The sequence below is a fragment of the Narcine bancroftii genome, chromosome 4 (assembly GCF_036971445.1).
Source record: "Narcine bancroftii isolate sNarBan1 chromosome 4, sNarBan1.hap1, whole genome shotgun sequence".
NCBI lineage: Eukaryota > Metazoa > Chordata > Chondrichthyes > Torpediniformes > Narcinidae > Narcine > Narcine bancroftii.
In genome coordinates this window covers 41742097-41759048 of record NC_091472.1, presented here as the reverse complement: position 1 = coordinate 41759048, position 16952 = coordinate 41742097, and the positions used below count along the sequence as shown (strand labels likewise).

Genomic DNA, 16952 nt, shown 5'->3' with positions numbered 1-16952 from the left:
AAATTTTTGTTTTAGTAGTAGCTGTGTGAGTGAGATAGTGTCTGCTAAAGTCAGAACATGTTTGGGATGAGGTGCAAGATTCATATGTAAAACCCTTCATTGTTAATTTCTCGAATTTTGGTTATCAGAAGTTCAGAGCAGAGATCTGGTTCTTACAATGAGAGCAAGTAGAATGCTATTCTCCTCCAAAGATCATAGTCATTCTAAGAGCTGAAACATGCCTCTCCTTGGGTTTTAATGTCAAAAGAGATCCAAAGAGAGGGAGAATAGCGAGATGAATCAAAAATATAACATTAATAATTTCTCTCTGAAATACACGAAAGTACTGGTGAAACTCAGCAGGTCACCTGGCATCAATAGGGAGTAAAAGACAATCAATGTTTTGGAATCTGGAAAGATAGGTGGCTTGGCTTGGCTTCGCGGACGAAGATTTATGGAGGGGGTAAATGTCTACGTCAGCTGCAGGCTCGTTTGTGGCTGACAAGTCCGATGCGGGACAGGCAGACACGGTTGCAGCGGTTGCAGGGGAAAATTGGTGGGTTGGGGTTGGGTGTTGGGTTTTTCCTCCTTTGCTTTTTGTCAGTGAGGTGGGCTCTGCGGTCTTCTTCAAAGGAGGTTGCTGCCCGCCGAACTGTGAGGCGCCAAGATGCACAGTTTGAGGCGATATCAGCCCACTGGCGGTGGTCAATATGGCAGGCACCAAGAGATTTCTTTAGGCAGTCCTTGTACCTTTTCTTTGGTGCACCTCTGTCACGGTGGCCAGTGGAGAGCTCGCCATATAACAGGATCTTGGGAAGGCGATGGTCCTCCATTCTGGAGACGTGACCCACCCAGCGCAGCTGGATCTTCAGCAGCGTGGACTCGATGCTGTCGACCTCTGCCATCTCGAGTACTTCGACGTTAGGGATGAAAGCGCGAAGGAATAGGAGGGAGGAAGGGTAAGAGGCAATATGTGGATTTTGGTAGGTGGATAATTTCTCCAACACTGTGTGTATTGCACTTGACCCCAGCACTGGCAGATTTTCTTGATTAAAACCCTCTTAGATTTTACCTTACTTCCTGTAAATCTAATCTACAGGAATAATCTGTTTTTATTTCAGATATCCAGCAAAAACAGTATTTAGTTTAAAAAAAATCAATGACCCTCAAAGAGTGATGACCAAAAGCTTGGGAAGAAGTAGTTTTTAAGGAACACCTATTGCAGCATTACGTTAGTAGGGTTATTGTGGAACTAAACAGCTAAATCAAAATAACCAGAAACCTACACTGACCTAAATTTACAAGCACTGAGGTTAGAACTGAATTAGTATTGAGAGCACTAGCCTAAACGTTTTGTAGTCTGGAGGATCAACAGAAGAAATACCAATGACTTCAAATAAGGCAGTTTCATTTTGTATGCCCTTCCCACCAATTTGTCTCAACCAAATGGAATGAGTAAGAATGGATTGGCCTTTTATCATCTCATGTTGCAAATGTCAGAATTCTTCAATCGTGCGTCATATCTCAGCTAGATTGGAGAAAAGTAGAATAAAAAGCATGTCTTTTTTCTTGTTAGTATCAGTAAAAGTAAAATTATTTTTTTCTTCCTTTACTGCCATCAGGGAAATCATATCCCCAAAGGAGGAGAGTAAAACACAAAACTTATTTTTCAGATCCTGGAATACCAGTATACAACCTGGTTGTGGTTTAAATGTTTTCTTTATTAAATGTTCAGTAATTAGGATTTCACCTAGTGTTTCAATAGGTAAACACGTGACATTGAGTCACTTTGTAGCCACAGGGGCAGGGGAGCCAGGAGGAGGTAAAACTCTATTCCAAAAGGCTAGCTCATGTTACCAGCATTCTGGATGAGTGGAAGCTCATGACAGCAGACATCACCAGCACTGACTCCTTTCAGCCAAACCTCTGCCACAGACTCAGGACAGTGCGAGCACTTGCAGACATGCCATCTATACAATGGAGAATTGGCCATATTGTGTTTCAAAGCTAAAGTCAAAATCCAACCGACTGGAATAGAATCCACTCTTCCACCAGCCAACTCAAATCAAGTTTATTGTCATCTGATAGTACAAGTACAACCTGATGAAACAGCGTACTCCAGCCCTCGGTGCAAAACACGCAGACATAGAATCAGACATAACACACATACAGACAAACAATAGATATGCAGGACAAGTATTTTATCTATACAAATAAATTAATAAATATTGTTTTGTACATATGAGAGTCTTGGATGTGACTTCACTTTGACGTAGGAACAAAGTGAATAGTAATAAACATAACCAACCTCACCATAACAGGAAATTAAATCAAATGCTATGTCCTAATAGGATACTCTTCAGCTATATAAAGGTAGCAAACATAGCCAAATTCATCATGGACCCTGACCTCCCATCCATTGAAGACATCTGTGTAAGGCGCTGCCTCAAGAAGGCAGCCAACATTATCCCAGTCACAACCTTTTCTTGCTGCCACCTTCAGGAAGAAGGTATAGAAGTGCAGCACTTCTAAGTTCAAGAGGTGCTGGACTTTTTTTCCTTCTGAGGGGAAAGAGCCTGCCTTGTACATTGTGCTGAAGGAGATTCAGTAAATAGATACCCTAGAGCAGGGCTTCTCTAACTTTTTAGGTCTTTTGTGGAGTACTTGGAAATCGCGTAATCCTGTGGTTACAAACTGGAAGCCAACCGGAAGTAGAATTGTGTCAACTTATGGTTCGAGCGTGGTTGAGCCTAATTAAATTAAATTATTTTTCTTGAACAGTAAACAACCTGAGGCAGTGCTGGCAAAATCCCATTTCTTCAGAATTTGATTATTTTGTTTCAACTGAATATTAAGTAAATTGCAAATATAAATATAACTGACCATCAAATGTCCACCATCACCGACCTTCCAGAAGTGGGTTTTCAACCCATCTCCAGCTGCCCACAGGCCGGATCACCCAAAACCTCTGATCCAGGTATCCACTTTGTCCCCGGTTGGCTGCAGGTGGAGCTCCTGATGGCTCCGATTTGGGTTTGCATCCCGGCCCCGGCTGCCCACAGGCCCAAGCTTCCAACGCATCCATTGCTAGCCCTTGTCCCTGTCAATCAGGTGCTGGAGCCACCATTGCCTCTGCCGGTGGCCCCAACTGCAAACATACCAAAGCCCTCAACACCTCTATTGACACAGGTCCCAGTCCCAACCAACACCATTTCAACTCCCACGCCGACTCCATCACCAGTTCCCACACAAACCTCAGCAAGAGGGAGGGAGGAGGAGGGGGCGAGTGAGTGGTGGGGGGGGGTAAGGAGGGAGTGAGCGAATGAGCGGGTGGTGGGGGGGGGGGGGGAGCAGTTTAAATTTTAAAAATGTGGCCAGCCTCATGCCAAAAGAAATCCGAGTCTCGTTGGTTGAAAATGGCAACTTGAGGCCTGACGTCTGTGCTGTTGACATCAGACTTAAGACACCATTTTGTTTTGTTAGCGTCAAGGCAACAGTTTAGAAACACAGGTAAAAAGTAATTTAAATTTAAATTAAATAAAAAGTTATTACAAGTTTTAGTTATTACTATCCATTTCTTTTGTGGCACCCCTGCGTCCTTCTGTGGAACCCAGTTTGGGAAACACTGCCCTGGAGGGGATCTCCAGACTGGTATCTGCACAGAGGCTGCCTTTAAATTTGTGCAGCTGCTGGGCCAGCAATGCTACGAAAATCTGGTTGGTATGTGAGTGACTAATGAGCTGATTTCTCCCAGCAACACTTGATCAAGCAGTACTGGATATTAGAAATGATGTAACTACCGTATTTGATGGCATATACGACCCATAGGAATATGTTTCTCCCCAATTTCAGCAGGAAAAATTAAGAAAGAAATCTTATAGCATATTTTCACAGGGGGCAAGTGGACAGCTCCAGAATTAGGTGGGTTTCCTCAGAGCTGGAGGGCCACGCTGGCATCTCCCAGCAGCAAATGCTGCGCTCCTTCTGCACCCTTGCAGCGACTATGCTCATTTGGTCACTCACGGCTCCTTACCTCTCTGATGAAGCAGGTGCGCGGCCACAAAATGTCCACGCCGCTAAACATGGTGCACGCCAACTGCTTCTCCCTGGCAATGTTCAGTGCCCAGTACCCGCTGTGCACAGGGTCTGCTGGGAAAATGCAGTTGGCAAACAGGAGAATATCACAGGGTCTGAGAGGAAACTTTCAAATTTTCAACTTCACATTCAAGACCCGGGGGGGTGGGGGGGTGGGGGTGGATAATCTTAAGCTAATTTTTGGGGAAAAAAGTGGGTCTTGTATGCCGTCAAATAAGGTATGAGGCATCTGACACAGATTCACACAAGCATGACTCACACCAAAAAACCTTATTAAATATCCTGAGTTTTGCAATCAGGAAACTATGTGATTGAATTATATTAATTCATGTCAGTAAATATTTTTTTCCCCTCAAAAAGAAATTGTGCACTGTTGTATGAGCGCAATTGTGATAACTCCAAGTGCCACAAGTTGAGAACTGGGATGCAGAAACTGCAGTTGTATTATATGGAAATTATTCCTAAACAAATGAATGAAAATGTATTTAAAAAAGGACATCACATATTTTTGATCCTCCCTGCAATGGTAAATTGCTTGAACATTGAAAAGGTTCTTATTCTATTTAAAACTAAATTTATTCTTATCTGCAGTGCACTGCCTGAAGTAACCTAACATAAAAATAAAAACTATTGTATTAAAATGTTGGGAGTGTCTAGTGTTTTAGAATGTTGCGATCTGTCTCATCTTGATTGATATGATTACATGCTTGCTCGATAAAGAGCTGGAACAGGTTTGACAAAAATGTTTGTATAAAAAGTACCGTCTAAGAGGTTTAAAAGTTAAAGAAATGCAAGACTATATAGCTCTATCTTAGCTATTCAGGGTAGAACCAATAATTGCACGTAATGAACGTGATTGATGGTTAGCACTATCTGCGTTCCCATCTTACAGCTGTTATACATTGCATGCTAACATGCAGAGGCGCCATGCTTATCTAAGGTCTTGAAATTATAATCATTCACTGCATGAATACCTGTAATGATAATAACCTGGGAAGTTGCAGCCCACAAAATCCTTTTGTCCTGGGGCATTATTCACTTGCCTGTGAAAAATCCTCAAAGTGGCACTTCTTAAATTCTGCACAAAAAGATTGTCTAAGTTCTGCATAAAAACCTATTCAAGTCTAAGTTAGTGGGCAATCTGACCATATATGAACCAGTAAGTGATTGGGAAATTGCATTGAGGCGAAGGGTACCTGACAGGGAAACCAAAGACATGATGTTTCCAGTCTATATGTCTTGGAACCAGAATTCACCACATTTGCAGAGGATATTAAATGAGGTTGAACAGCTGACTGATGAGAAAGCTTGCTCTCCACAAGTAAAGTTTATTATTGTCTTACTGCACAAGTCTTTTTGGCTTGGCTTCGCGGACGAAGATTTATGGAGGGGGTAAAAGTCCACGTCAGCTGCAGGCTCGTTTGTGGCTGACAAGTACAATTTAACAAAACAGCGTTCTCTGGTTCACAGTTTAAAACATGCATGACACACATAGACAACAATACATATGCAGTATAAGTATTTGTACAGGGTATATGCACACAAATATATAAATAAATAAATATGGTTTCATGAATATGAAAGTCTCAGGTGTTAGTGTGAGCAGTTCCTTTAGCTGTTCAGCTTTCTCCCTGGCCGTGGGAAGAAGCTTTTTCTCAGCCTGGTGGTGCTGGCTCTGATCCTCCTGCATCTCTTTCATTACGGGATCAGTTGAAAGGTGCTGTGTGCAGGGTGCAAGGGGTCTTCAAAGATTTTGGGTGTTCTCTTCAGACAACGATCTCGGGAGATCACACCGATGGGGCGCGGGGGTGCATGGGGGAGACTCCAGTGATCCTTTCTGCCACTCCTATGGTCCTTTTGATTGATCTCTGATCCATTTCTCTGCATCAACTGTACCACACTGTGATGCAGCTGGCCAGGACACTCTTGATAAAGCTCCTGTAGAAGGTTGACGTGATGGTAGCTGGTAGCCTTGCCCGCTTCAATCTGTCCAGGATGTGAAATCTTGTTGCGCCTTCCTGACAAATGAGGAGATGTGTGTCCACGATAGGTCACTAGTTAAGTGAACTCTAAGGAAGGTGCTCTCTACTATTTCCACTACAGATTTATTGATGTGTAGTGTAGGGTGGTTGTTCCTGGTCCTCCTGAAGTCCATGATATTTCTCCTTCGTCTTGTCCATGTTGAGACTCAGGTTGTAACTCTTGCACCATATCATGAGATGGAGGACCATCGCCTTCCCAAGATCCTGTTATATGGCGAGCTCTCCACTGGCCACCGTGACAGAGGTGCACCAAAGAAAAGGTACAAGGACTGCCTAAAGAAATCTCTTGGTGCCTGCCACATTGACCACCGCCAGTGGGCTGATAACGCCTCAAACCGTGCATCTTGGCGCCTCACAGTTTGGCGGGCAGCAACCTCCTTTGAAGAAGACCGCAGAGCCCACCTCACGAACAAAAGGCAAAGGAGGAAAAACCCAACACCCAACCCCAACCAACCAATTTTCCCTTGCAACCGCTGCAATCGTGTCTGCGTGTCCCGCATCGGACTTGTCAGCCACAAACGAGCCTGCAGCTGACGTGGACTTTTTACCCCCTCCATAAATCTTCGTCCGCGAAGCCAAGCCAAAGATAGTGCCACTCATTGGTGTTGCTGATGAGGCCAAGTACTGTTGTGCATCTCTAATTTGATGACACTGTTGGAGCTGGATCTGGTGTTGCAGTCGTGGGCCAGTAGCAGGAACAAGGGCAGGCTGAGCACACACCCCTGAAGTGTGCCAGTGCTTGACGTTCTGCTACTGACCCAGTGAGAAAGACGAGGATCCAGTTACAGAGAGAGGTGTGTTGAGTCCCAGCAATGATGTTAACAATTGACTAGGCGGAGCATTAAGTATAATTTCAGCATGGAAAACTATTTAATGAATGGAGTTTGAAAAGAAAACAACTGCTTAAAAAGTTAAGTCTTAAAGAGAGACTTCTTCACATCACTTGTGCACTGCGCCTCAACATGCCCTTTGGCCAATTAAGTCCACATGAACCATCAACCACCCATTTTAACTAATGCAACAATAGACTTTTGGAAGACCTTCAAACACTAACACAGTGAAGTTGCCTGACCATTCTCTAACTTGGGAGAACTGCATTAGCAGGAGAGCGTGCAAATGCTGTAATTATATAGATTGAAGTGAGATGAGTTTTTTTCTGGCAATATGAAACTTAGGAAGTAGTAATATAGTAGATCATCTGGATCACCTCTTCAAACAATCAGGATTGATGCAAAAGACACATTTAATCTTAAAACAGAAATACAGAGGGGAAATGTTCACTGCCCTGAAGTCAACTGGCAAAAACAAAGGATAAAGGAGTTCCTAGAATATCTAAGGTCTCCCTTTGAAACTTGAATGTAAGACAGCATTTTATATTGAATTGAACAAATCAGCCCAGAGAAATAAGAACAGGGAAATCTGATATGACGATAAAATAGTTAAATGACCAGAATACACTTTAACACAGCTACAGAGGAGATAAGTAATGACACACACCAGAATAATAAATTAAGGAAAAGCAGATTGACAGACTGAAAACACAATTTGAGAAAATAAAACAACAATATTGGCAAATAATAAATCAGAGCAGCAAATAGAATTATTTAAAATAGTGTTCCACGAGACTAAGAAAAGCCAAAACACTCGAGGGATTATGAGTCAATTAGGATGTCGAATTTCATGGACAAAGAAATTGTCATACACTAAGTCAGTGCTCCATCCCTGACCCGAATTCACTAACCTTATTTTCAAATCTACTGATGCCTCAAGGCAGGTGAAATAACATATCCTGTGGGTGGGCCAGAATTAGCTCTGCCCACAAAATAAGAAATCTGCTGAATCACGCAAAACCTGTTAAGGAATTTGCTAGCATTCAAAAAATAACACACAAAGCCTGTCAAAATCAGTAAGTCAATAAAAATATCAAAAGGTTTCTAAAACAGTTCTGAACAATAAGAGAAAATTCATATAATTCAGTGAATTCAATTTTTAAAAAAATTACACAGGTCCCATTCAACCTTTGCTTTCCAATAAAACAATTGCTCCAAGTCAGAGTGAACCTGGCAATCGTTTAGTGGGGAAGTTTCCAATCAAGAAGACAGGAACTGCAGCAAATTTGCACCACCACTCGACATCATCAGGATTCCACTATTTCCAAAGCTCTGGCAACATGCTGCCAGGATTTGTGCCTTCCTATGGGAATCCTCACATGCACAGAACTGCTGCCAGTTCCCAGCATGGTATATCCCATTAAGTAATTATTTTTCCTCTTTATCTATCATGGAGGCAGATTAGATAGCTGTAATTATCAGATTAGAAATATTATATTTGTTTAAAAAGGGATAAAGAATAAATAAAGCATAATACGATAAAAGGTATTGTATTGGGGCCATAATGGATTTTAATCACACATTTTAAGAATCTATAGAGATAGGAGCAGAATTAAATCATTTGCTCATCGAGTCTACTTCACCATTCGAATCATAGCTGATGTATTCTTCCTTTCAACACCATTTTCCTGTCTTCTCCACAAAACATTTGACACGCTTTCTGATCAAGAACTTTTCATCCTTCATTTTAAATCTTCCCAATAACATGGCCTTCACAGCCACCTGTGGCAAAGAATTCCATAGATTCACCACCCTCTCACTGAAGAATATAACACAAGGTATAGATTTATAATGCATTGTGACGTAATAAAAGCTAGGTAACTGGAAACTCCATTCTATCCATAGGTCTAAAATACTTTAAATACAATATGGAGTCAACTCGATCATTCAAATATTCAAACTCAAAATCTGAACATATTTTGAACTTAATAACACAACTTGAAGATACAAAAAATAGAATATGGTATTAATGTAAAAGATTATTCTCTGTAAGTTTAATGGGAATATTTTTTTCTAAATACAATATTATGTTCCTTTTAAGGTTTCTTGATCAGGGTGCTCAAAAGTATAAAACATTCCTGGAATAAGAGATTCTCAGACAAGAGGGCATAACTTCAGGATTGAAGGGCGTTCACTTAGAACAGAGATGCAGAGGAATTTCTTCAGCCAGAGAGTGGTAAATCTGTGGAATTTGTTGCTACAGGCTATTGTGGAGACCAAGTCATTGGCTGTTCTTAAGGGAGAAATTGATAGGTTCTTGATTAGGCAGAGGATCAAAGATTATGGGGAGAAGGCTGGGCAGTGGGGCTCAGTGGGAAAATGGATCACTTCATGACTGAATGGCAGGGCAGACTCGATGGGCTGAATAGCCTATTTCTACTCCTATATCTTAAGGTCCAATAAGGAGGATACATTGACCTCCTTACAGAGTAGATTGCATATATGAGTAACACATTCAGATCAAGTTAAAAGTCTTGAAATAGTTTTTGAATATTATAACATGGCATTCCCTTGTGTCCCTGACCAAGTTGCATCTTCACTGCTGCACGGTACAATGCCTGCAGAAGTTGAGAGATGACCAATTTTATTTTCACACAGTGTAGTTTACTCTCAGCAAATCTACAAAATGTTTAAACATTTATTAGAGGAAGTGCTAGAGGAGTGCTCAGTAACTAACATTATACCTACAATTAAGTAGAGACAGAATATATAGGCCCCGGTTCAGTAACAATGGTTAGATAAATAATGCAATCCCTAAGAAAGCTTAAATTAATAAAAATAAGAATAAACAACGAACATTCAACCGAGAAAGTCATGCCTGGCCAATCACAAAGAATTCTTCTAAGAGATGACAATAAGAATGGTAATGGTAATCAGATCAGGGATGTGGAATGGGGGAGCAGCAGCAGATAATTGGCATTCAGGTCAAACAAGTGTGGGCAAAATGAGAGCTAATAGTAATATTAGGAAGAGAGGTGCACAATTAGCCCAGGGACCACTGTCATTTGTAATTATATTTTTGGAATCAAAATAAAAGTTTTAATTTTTTGGTGGATGAGGTGCATGGTCATGGGCATGAAGACTTAGTCAATTCAGAAACAATAAGTTACAAGAACTTCATTTGCTGGGAAAAATAAGGAGCTGCATTGTATTGGCAAAATGAAAAGCCAATGAGGTAGAGGCCATTGACAAAAGATGATTTCTCTTCACTACCTCACTTTCTCTTCTTTTTGCATAAATTAATTTTTTTAAAACAAAATTTATAGCAATATTTGCACTTGTAATGCAGCCGCATACAGCAAATTTCCTGACATGTTCATGACAATAAATTTGATATTGGCCCATTCTAAACTAGGTACATAAAATAAAATGGAACAGGTCTTGCATTGCCTGCCTTGGGCCTCTTTGTTTGCTGTATAACTGTGATACAAATGCGGGATTAAACTCAGCCAGTGAACAGGAAGGCTTTAGAGATCTTTGTACTCATGGAAGGTTTCGATAGAGTAGATGCAGAGTGTCTTTCCATGACCTAGAGGCTATCAATAAAGCATTGTTACAGTCAAAGCAAATTAGTTCTTAGATTAACCATGCATGGAATTAAAAAAAAACTTTTTATCCAGAGATTGGTGGGAACCTGGAGCTCCTCAACAAAGCTTTTTTAGAAATCTATTCACTTATGGATGCAGGTATTGCAGCCAAGGCCACTGGTGTACTTATGTATAAATTCTCTTATATCATGGACTATCTATCCTTGATTGTTGTTGAGGTACTGGCGAGCTATCTTCTTAAACTTCTAGTCCTTTCCTGTCATGGAATCACACAAGCCACTCTGCCCATCAAGTTTATCCTGACCACCAAGCATGAATTTAATTTAGATAAAGAGCATGGTAAGAATCCCTTCTGGCCCATAAGCCCATGCTGCCCAAATACCCCAATTAATCGCTGACCCAGTGAAGGGTGGGAGGAAACAGGGACCTCTGGAGGAAACCTGTGCAGAAATGGGGAGAGCGTACAAACTCTTTACAGAGAGTGGCAAACCTGGGTCGCTTGTGCTGTAATAGTGTTGTTCTAACCGCTACTCTAACCGTGCTGTCCATTTATACTCATCTCAAATTCTATTTACATTTTACCATATTCCCATTAACTCCCCGATTCTACCACTCACCTGCAGAACAGCTAATTAGCCTAACAACTTTATATTTTAGATCACATTGAGGCACCGGTGTACAAACATGAATGGTACCTGGTCTGAGAAGTCACCTTCTGGCTGAGACGATAAACCAAATCTATCTCTGAAAAGGTATTTTGCCACTCTTTGCAGGAGAATTCTGGATGGTGCCAGCATTCAGTCTTAAACCAATATCTCTAAAACATTTCATAGCATTTAGCCCATTCCTGCTTATGAGGCAGTATTGTGCAAAAACAGCTGCCAAGATTCCCCATACAGCATTGGTGACTGCACTTCAAAAGTACTTAATTGGTTGTGAAATGGTCTCAAATGGTTATGCAAGGCGCCATGGGAATTTTCTTTCTTTAAAAGTTGGATGAATTTGAACATACTTTTTAGTAATATAATGCATATTTACTACAGTGATATAGTAACCAGTTGCTCACAGGAATGATTAAAAAAAATACACACATCTGCTACTTCCTGGCAAACCTCCACCTCTGACTAGCCCTGAAAATTGCACGTTGTTATAACTCATCTTTGCCTGAAGGCTGTAACTGACATTATAACTTTTGAGTAATTTTAGTTCCTGAAATGGTGCCGCAAAAACAGTACCTAATGATTCCTAACTGGAGTGTGAACTTCCAGTCACATAAGTATATGTTTGCTTGAGTGCGGGTTCAGGAACTCACACAAACTTTGGGAACCTTTGACAAGTTTTCCAAGGTATTGTGTGAACTGAGGGTTGGCAGGGTGGAGGTAAGATCAATAATTGTGATGCAGCCAGAGTTACAAGATCAACAACAAAGTGAAGACAAGACAAGAACGCTTGCATTAATTTTATTTGTTCATCTGAATCTATTTTTTTGAATTAAGAACCCATCATGGAATTCCCAAGAATTAATCATAGCACCCCTAATGCTATAAAATGTCTCAAAGTGCTCTGGGACCATCATCCAAGAAAATTCAACTAATCCACATTGGATTGTAGTGTAGTAAATTTTAAGTTTGCATTAAAGGAAGAGACAATTGGAGAGGTTGAGCAAAGGAAGTTCAGAGCTATGGGCGAAAACACATAGGGGAGTAATGAAAATAGCCAAAATGGAGAATAGATATCTCACTGCTGTAGATTGCAGAGGTAGGGAAATGTGATGAGAGTCAAGCATTTTAAAGAGAGGATTTTACACTAATGCAAGTTGGTGAATGTAGGGGATGGGGAATAGCAAGGGGCATATCCAAAATGATCATCCAAAATGGATACTTATAGATGTTCCAACTGTAAACATACCAACTTGAAATTGTGCAACAATGAAGAGCGTGCTATCAAGTCAATATGCAGTACATTATGGCCATCAAGTGTAACTGAATTGGGGTCACACTTTTCTCTTTATGGGTTGTAGGGAGGTGAGGAAGCACACTGAATTCAAGACCCAGAGTAGGTCTGAGGGCTAACAGTGAGGACTGGTGGTCAGGGTTTGATTGGGGTCAGAGAGTAAGGGGTGGGTACAGACATTGGAGTTAATGGGGTTAGCAGGTCAAGCTCTAGAAGGGGAATGAAGCTGGGTGAAGACAGGTGTTTTCGTTGTGGGGGGAGGGGGGAAGGTGTGGGTGTAAATCCAGAGGAAATGTTTCTTTTCTGAGGATATGTACTATAGTTGTGGGGGCAGAGGAGGAGCGAGACTTGGTCAATTGGGCAGTTTGTGCTGAGGAATTGAATTCTTCATTGTCATGTGTATAAAGATAGAGTGATAAGCTTTATTATGCATGCCATTCTTTTAAGTCAATCCATAATTAAGTACAGCAGGCAGAGCAATAATAAATCAGAAGTGCAAGGTACCGGGAAAAATTATAGTTAAGCAGTGCAGGGACATAGACTTCTACAATGAAAGATCCATTCAAGGGTCTTATAAAAGCAGGAAAGAAACTGTGCTTGAATCTGGAGGGATGATCAGTGAGTTTGATGTTAGACTGTTCTTACAGAATAGAACTTCAGTAAATGTTTAAAAATGGTCATTTGTACTCACTCAACCAGGGTTCTGTCAAAACTGGTTAAAGTGAGAGCACAAAGTGGAGAGAAGTCAATGAGATGGGGAAATAAAATCAAAGACCAGGAGGTGGATTCTGAATTCATGGAGTACTGTGTTTCTTTTAACATTGAGAAATGCAGATGCATGGAATCTGGTACTTCCACCTCATGGTAATGGCTGCAGTTTGTCACAATATAAAGACAAGAAGTCTGCAGATATTGAATCATACTTGAAAAAATGCATTGTTTTCATTTTCATTTTCATTCATTGTAGGTAATATGCCAAAGAAGTCTAAACAATTACAAGACTACCCTTGTACAAACATGAATCATGACTCTGCTATCTATGTTCTACTGCTACAATCTCAGACATTCTTTAATACGTATACAAGGTCATCAAAACCTCCGCAATGCCGGTAAATCAATGTTACCAAGAGGTCATTTCAAAATGATCAAATGCTTTTTACAGAAATGCTATTAATTTCTAACATGTTTTCTTTTTTCAAATGTAATAAACCCAAAAAATATTCCAGAGAAATCCTTTAAAATGACCAGCATCTGCAAATATACAATATTTAAAATTTGTTGGCAACCAAAATGGGTTAATGCAGCTTGAAAATTGGTCATGATGCAATCAGAAAGGTTTGATGAGGTGGTTTCACAAATAGTACAAAGATTAAATGGGTGGCAGGATTAGCATAGCACTTGGTGTAATACTGTTACAGCGTCACTGACACAGGTTTGAATTTGGCGCTGTCCATAAGGAGGTTGTACGTTCTTCCCATATCTGCATATGTTTCCTCCCGGTACTCGGGTTTCCTCCCACCCTCCAAAACATATGGGGATTATAGGTTAATTGGGGTATTTGGGTAGCACGGGCTCGTGAGCTGGAAGGGTGTGTTACTGTGTTGGCATCTAAATTTAAACAAGAATCTTTGCAGATGCTGGGATTGACACAATGCACAAAAGTGCAGGAGAAACTCAGCAGGTCATGCAGCGTCCATGGAAAGTAAAGGGAAACCAACATTTCAGGCCTGAGCTCTTTGTGAGGTACAAATTATAAGATTTAGCTGAAAAGCACATGGCCATTCTGATATTCAGTCGACTTCCATGGCTTTGGGTTCATTGCTTATGTTGCAAAATCCTTGATTCTAAATTTATCTCTTCAAGTTTTGTAATCAAAATGAAAATAAATAAAGCAATATGAAAAAAAAACCTTGTCCTGGATGATTCAGGGTCATTTTAAATGCCCTCCTGATGTTCCAAATGGACTTCCTAGTACAAGTGACCAAATTCCCTCCTTTTATCTCATATTAAGAAGAAAGTTGGACGTGCATTTGAAAAGTTGTGATTATTGGGGCTATAGACCCTTTCACACTACGAAATAACATGAGTTGAATTGGGCAATTTAGTGGGTATTTAGTGGGTCACCTGGCAGTGTGAATGCTCCCAACCAGGTGAGGGGGGGGGGGGGGGGGGAAGAAGAGGGGTAAAAATCAACTTGATAAGGGATTGTATCAGAGCCTGGCTGAGTTGACTCAGCTGCAGTGTTAACAGCCAACCTGCTCAACCAAGTGACGTTAGTTCCTCCATCTGTGTCTCAATATGGTAGTTTTAATACCAATGAAGTTATATTTCACAGGGCGGCTGGTGGGGCTATCAGTATGTGGCCAGTAGAGCTGTCACAGGGCAGCCGGTGGAGCTGTCAGTGCGTATCTGTGCTTTAAATCATCTCGATTACTTATAATACCTAATACCATATAAATGCTATGTAAATAGTTGTTATACTCTATTGTTTAGTGAATAAAGACCAGCTGTTCTTCTGCTATCTTCAATTAAGATCATTTTTCAAGGACAAATTAGACCCATCAATGGCCCTGCTGTTGTGTAGTGACATGGAGGCTCTAATTCGAAAGGGGATCACACGTAAATTCATCTCTGAGAGAGCCCGAAACTGGGTCTCCATAAATCGAGGCAAAAATGGAATTAACATTTCCTGAATGATGCTGGTCTGACTTCTGTCAGGATAGCATGACGGCAGTTATTAATGCCAGATATAGGCTGGTGCGATACAATTTCATAAGGTTAAACCAGAAATCTCAGAATTGTGTTTTAGATGCGGTGTAGAGACAGGAACCTTTCTGCATTCAACCTGGCTATGTGCCAAGGTGAGACACTTTTGGGTAGAATTGGGGACATTCTGGGAAAAATTACAAGGATGGAGTATTCACAGGATCCAGCGCTGTTCCTGTTGGGGGATATTATGGACGTGAGTCCAAGGATGTCCAAACACCAAATTCAATTTGTAAAAGTTGCCTTGGCAGTGTTCAGGAGATGCATAACAGTTACCTGAAAATCTGACTCTCAGCTATGCTCAACACAATGGAACACGGAGATGTGGAGCTGTGTTCCCATGGAGAAAATGACCTGTAACTTGAAAGAGAGACATGACACGTTTGTTAAGGTGTGGCAGCCATACTTGCAATATATTGAGGCGCAAGTGTGACTAACCTTCCCAAAGCCTCTCTCAAAAGGAAATAGTGGACAATAGGTCCCCACAATAGACTCACATAAGCCTGAGAATATCAAGATTAAGGAAATAATTCAGAGGCCTGGCCAGCTCCCCCCCCCCCACCTTTTTTTAAGTGTATTTGGATTGTTATCTTTAGTAATTGATATATGTCTCTCTTTGTTAATGTTGGGGTATGAGGGGGAAGGAAGGAAAGAGGGAAAATTAAGGATTCAATATATACTGATCTGTAAAAGGAGAGGAATGATCTGCTTTGATGTTTGTAAGTTTGAGTCTGTAAAACTACAAATTTTCAAAAAAAAAGTGCCAAGCTGGTCTGTGGGTTTGTCCGAAGTTTGAACAGTCTGAAGCCCACTGCAGTAGATTTTCACACAGTCTTTTATACATTGTGTGCCTATGTCTTGTTAAATTGTGCACATTTTTTCCCACGGTCTTTTATCTATCGTGGCATATGTCTTATTAAATTGTGTGCATTTTTCCCCATGGTCTTTTATACATTGAGCGCTTATGTGTTTGATTCCTGCTACGATTTCACTGCCCTGCGAGTACGTAATACATCACTCAGGTCATCATCACTGGAGGTTGGGCCCGCCTTAGATCCATAATATCCACATGAACCAGGGAATTCATGGTCCAGTGTGAATGGCTCACCCGGTACTGCAACATGGGTCGTTTACTCGCTTATTTAGTGGGTTGCCAGTGTGAAAGGGGCTTATTAGGGCTACATACTAATGATGGTAGGTGCATTATTTTCAACTGATGTCGACATAATGGGTGGAATGTCCCCTTGTGTTCATACACAAAGAATGTCTGTGTGATACAATGAAATGAAAGAATTGGCACCAATACCAGTAGTCATTGCACTTTACCAACCTCAAGAATATGTCAGCTTGGTAGTCATTTATTAAGAATCCTTTAAAATAATGATTCATTGCTTTAAGTGTCAATGAAAGAATGTTCTTCGACAAGGTCAATATTGCTTAATCAAAATTATAAAGACCAAGATCAACAATAAAATTGTTGGAACTTTAGCCTGTTTACTTTATAGCCTTGTGCCTTATCTTAATCTACATTAGACTTACACAGCATTTGTGTCAAATTTAGATTAAGGTTTATATTAATCTACATTAGATTATCTTGATGGTGGACATTGGCTTGTTCTCATGCATAGCACATAGCTCAACAAGGCACAGGGTTGGCTTCTGTTAAGCCTGAAACAGTA

At 40.8% G+C, this 16952-nt stretch overlaps 1 protein-coding gene and 1 long non-coding RNA gene across 10 annotated transcripts in view; one reads left to right on the top strand and one right to left on the bottom strand.

Annotated features, from left to right (window-relative positions):
• The window catches only part of thada (THADA armadillo repeat containing), a 466325-nt gene that overhangs the window by 7271 nt on the left and 442102 nt on the right, over positions 1 to 16952 (bottom strand). Inside the window, exons 37-38 of one of the 6 annotated variants that reach the window (XR_011355652.1) lie at positions 15550 to 15633; positions 8590 to 8728 (exon numbers count right to left, since the gene is read on the bottom strand). The exons of 4 other annotated variants lie outside the window; for them this stretch is intronic. Coding sequence is in view for 1 of the 2 variants with exons in the window: in XM_069931127.1 (XP_069787228.1) it covers positions 15575 to 15633 (59 nt within the window). In the remaining variant the exon portion in view is untranslated. The remainder of the gene's footprint in view (positions 1 to 8589; positions 8729 to 15549; positions 15634 to 16952) is intronic. One more of the 6 variants, XM_069931127.1, reaches the window with a different exon arrangement.
• Positions 1 to 16952, top strand: part of LOC138760493 (uncharacterized) — a 61574-nt gene that overhangs the window by 18554 nt on the left and 26068 nt on the right. For 2 of the 4 annotated variants that reach the window (XR_011355653.1, XR_011355655.1), the window contains 2 exons: positions 11212 to 11306; positions 13475 to 13616. This is a non-coding gene — a long non-coding RNA (uncharacterized lncRNA). Of the gene's footprint in view, positions 1 to 8890; positions 8995 to 11211; positions 11307 to 13474; positions 13617 to 16952 lie in introns of those variants that run through there. The other 2 variants (XR_011355654.1, XR_011355656.1) reach the window with 2 other exon arrangements.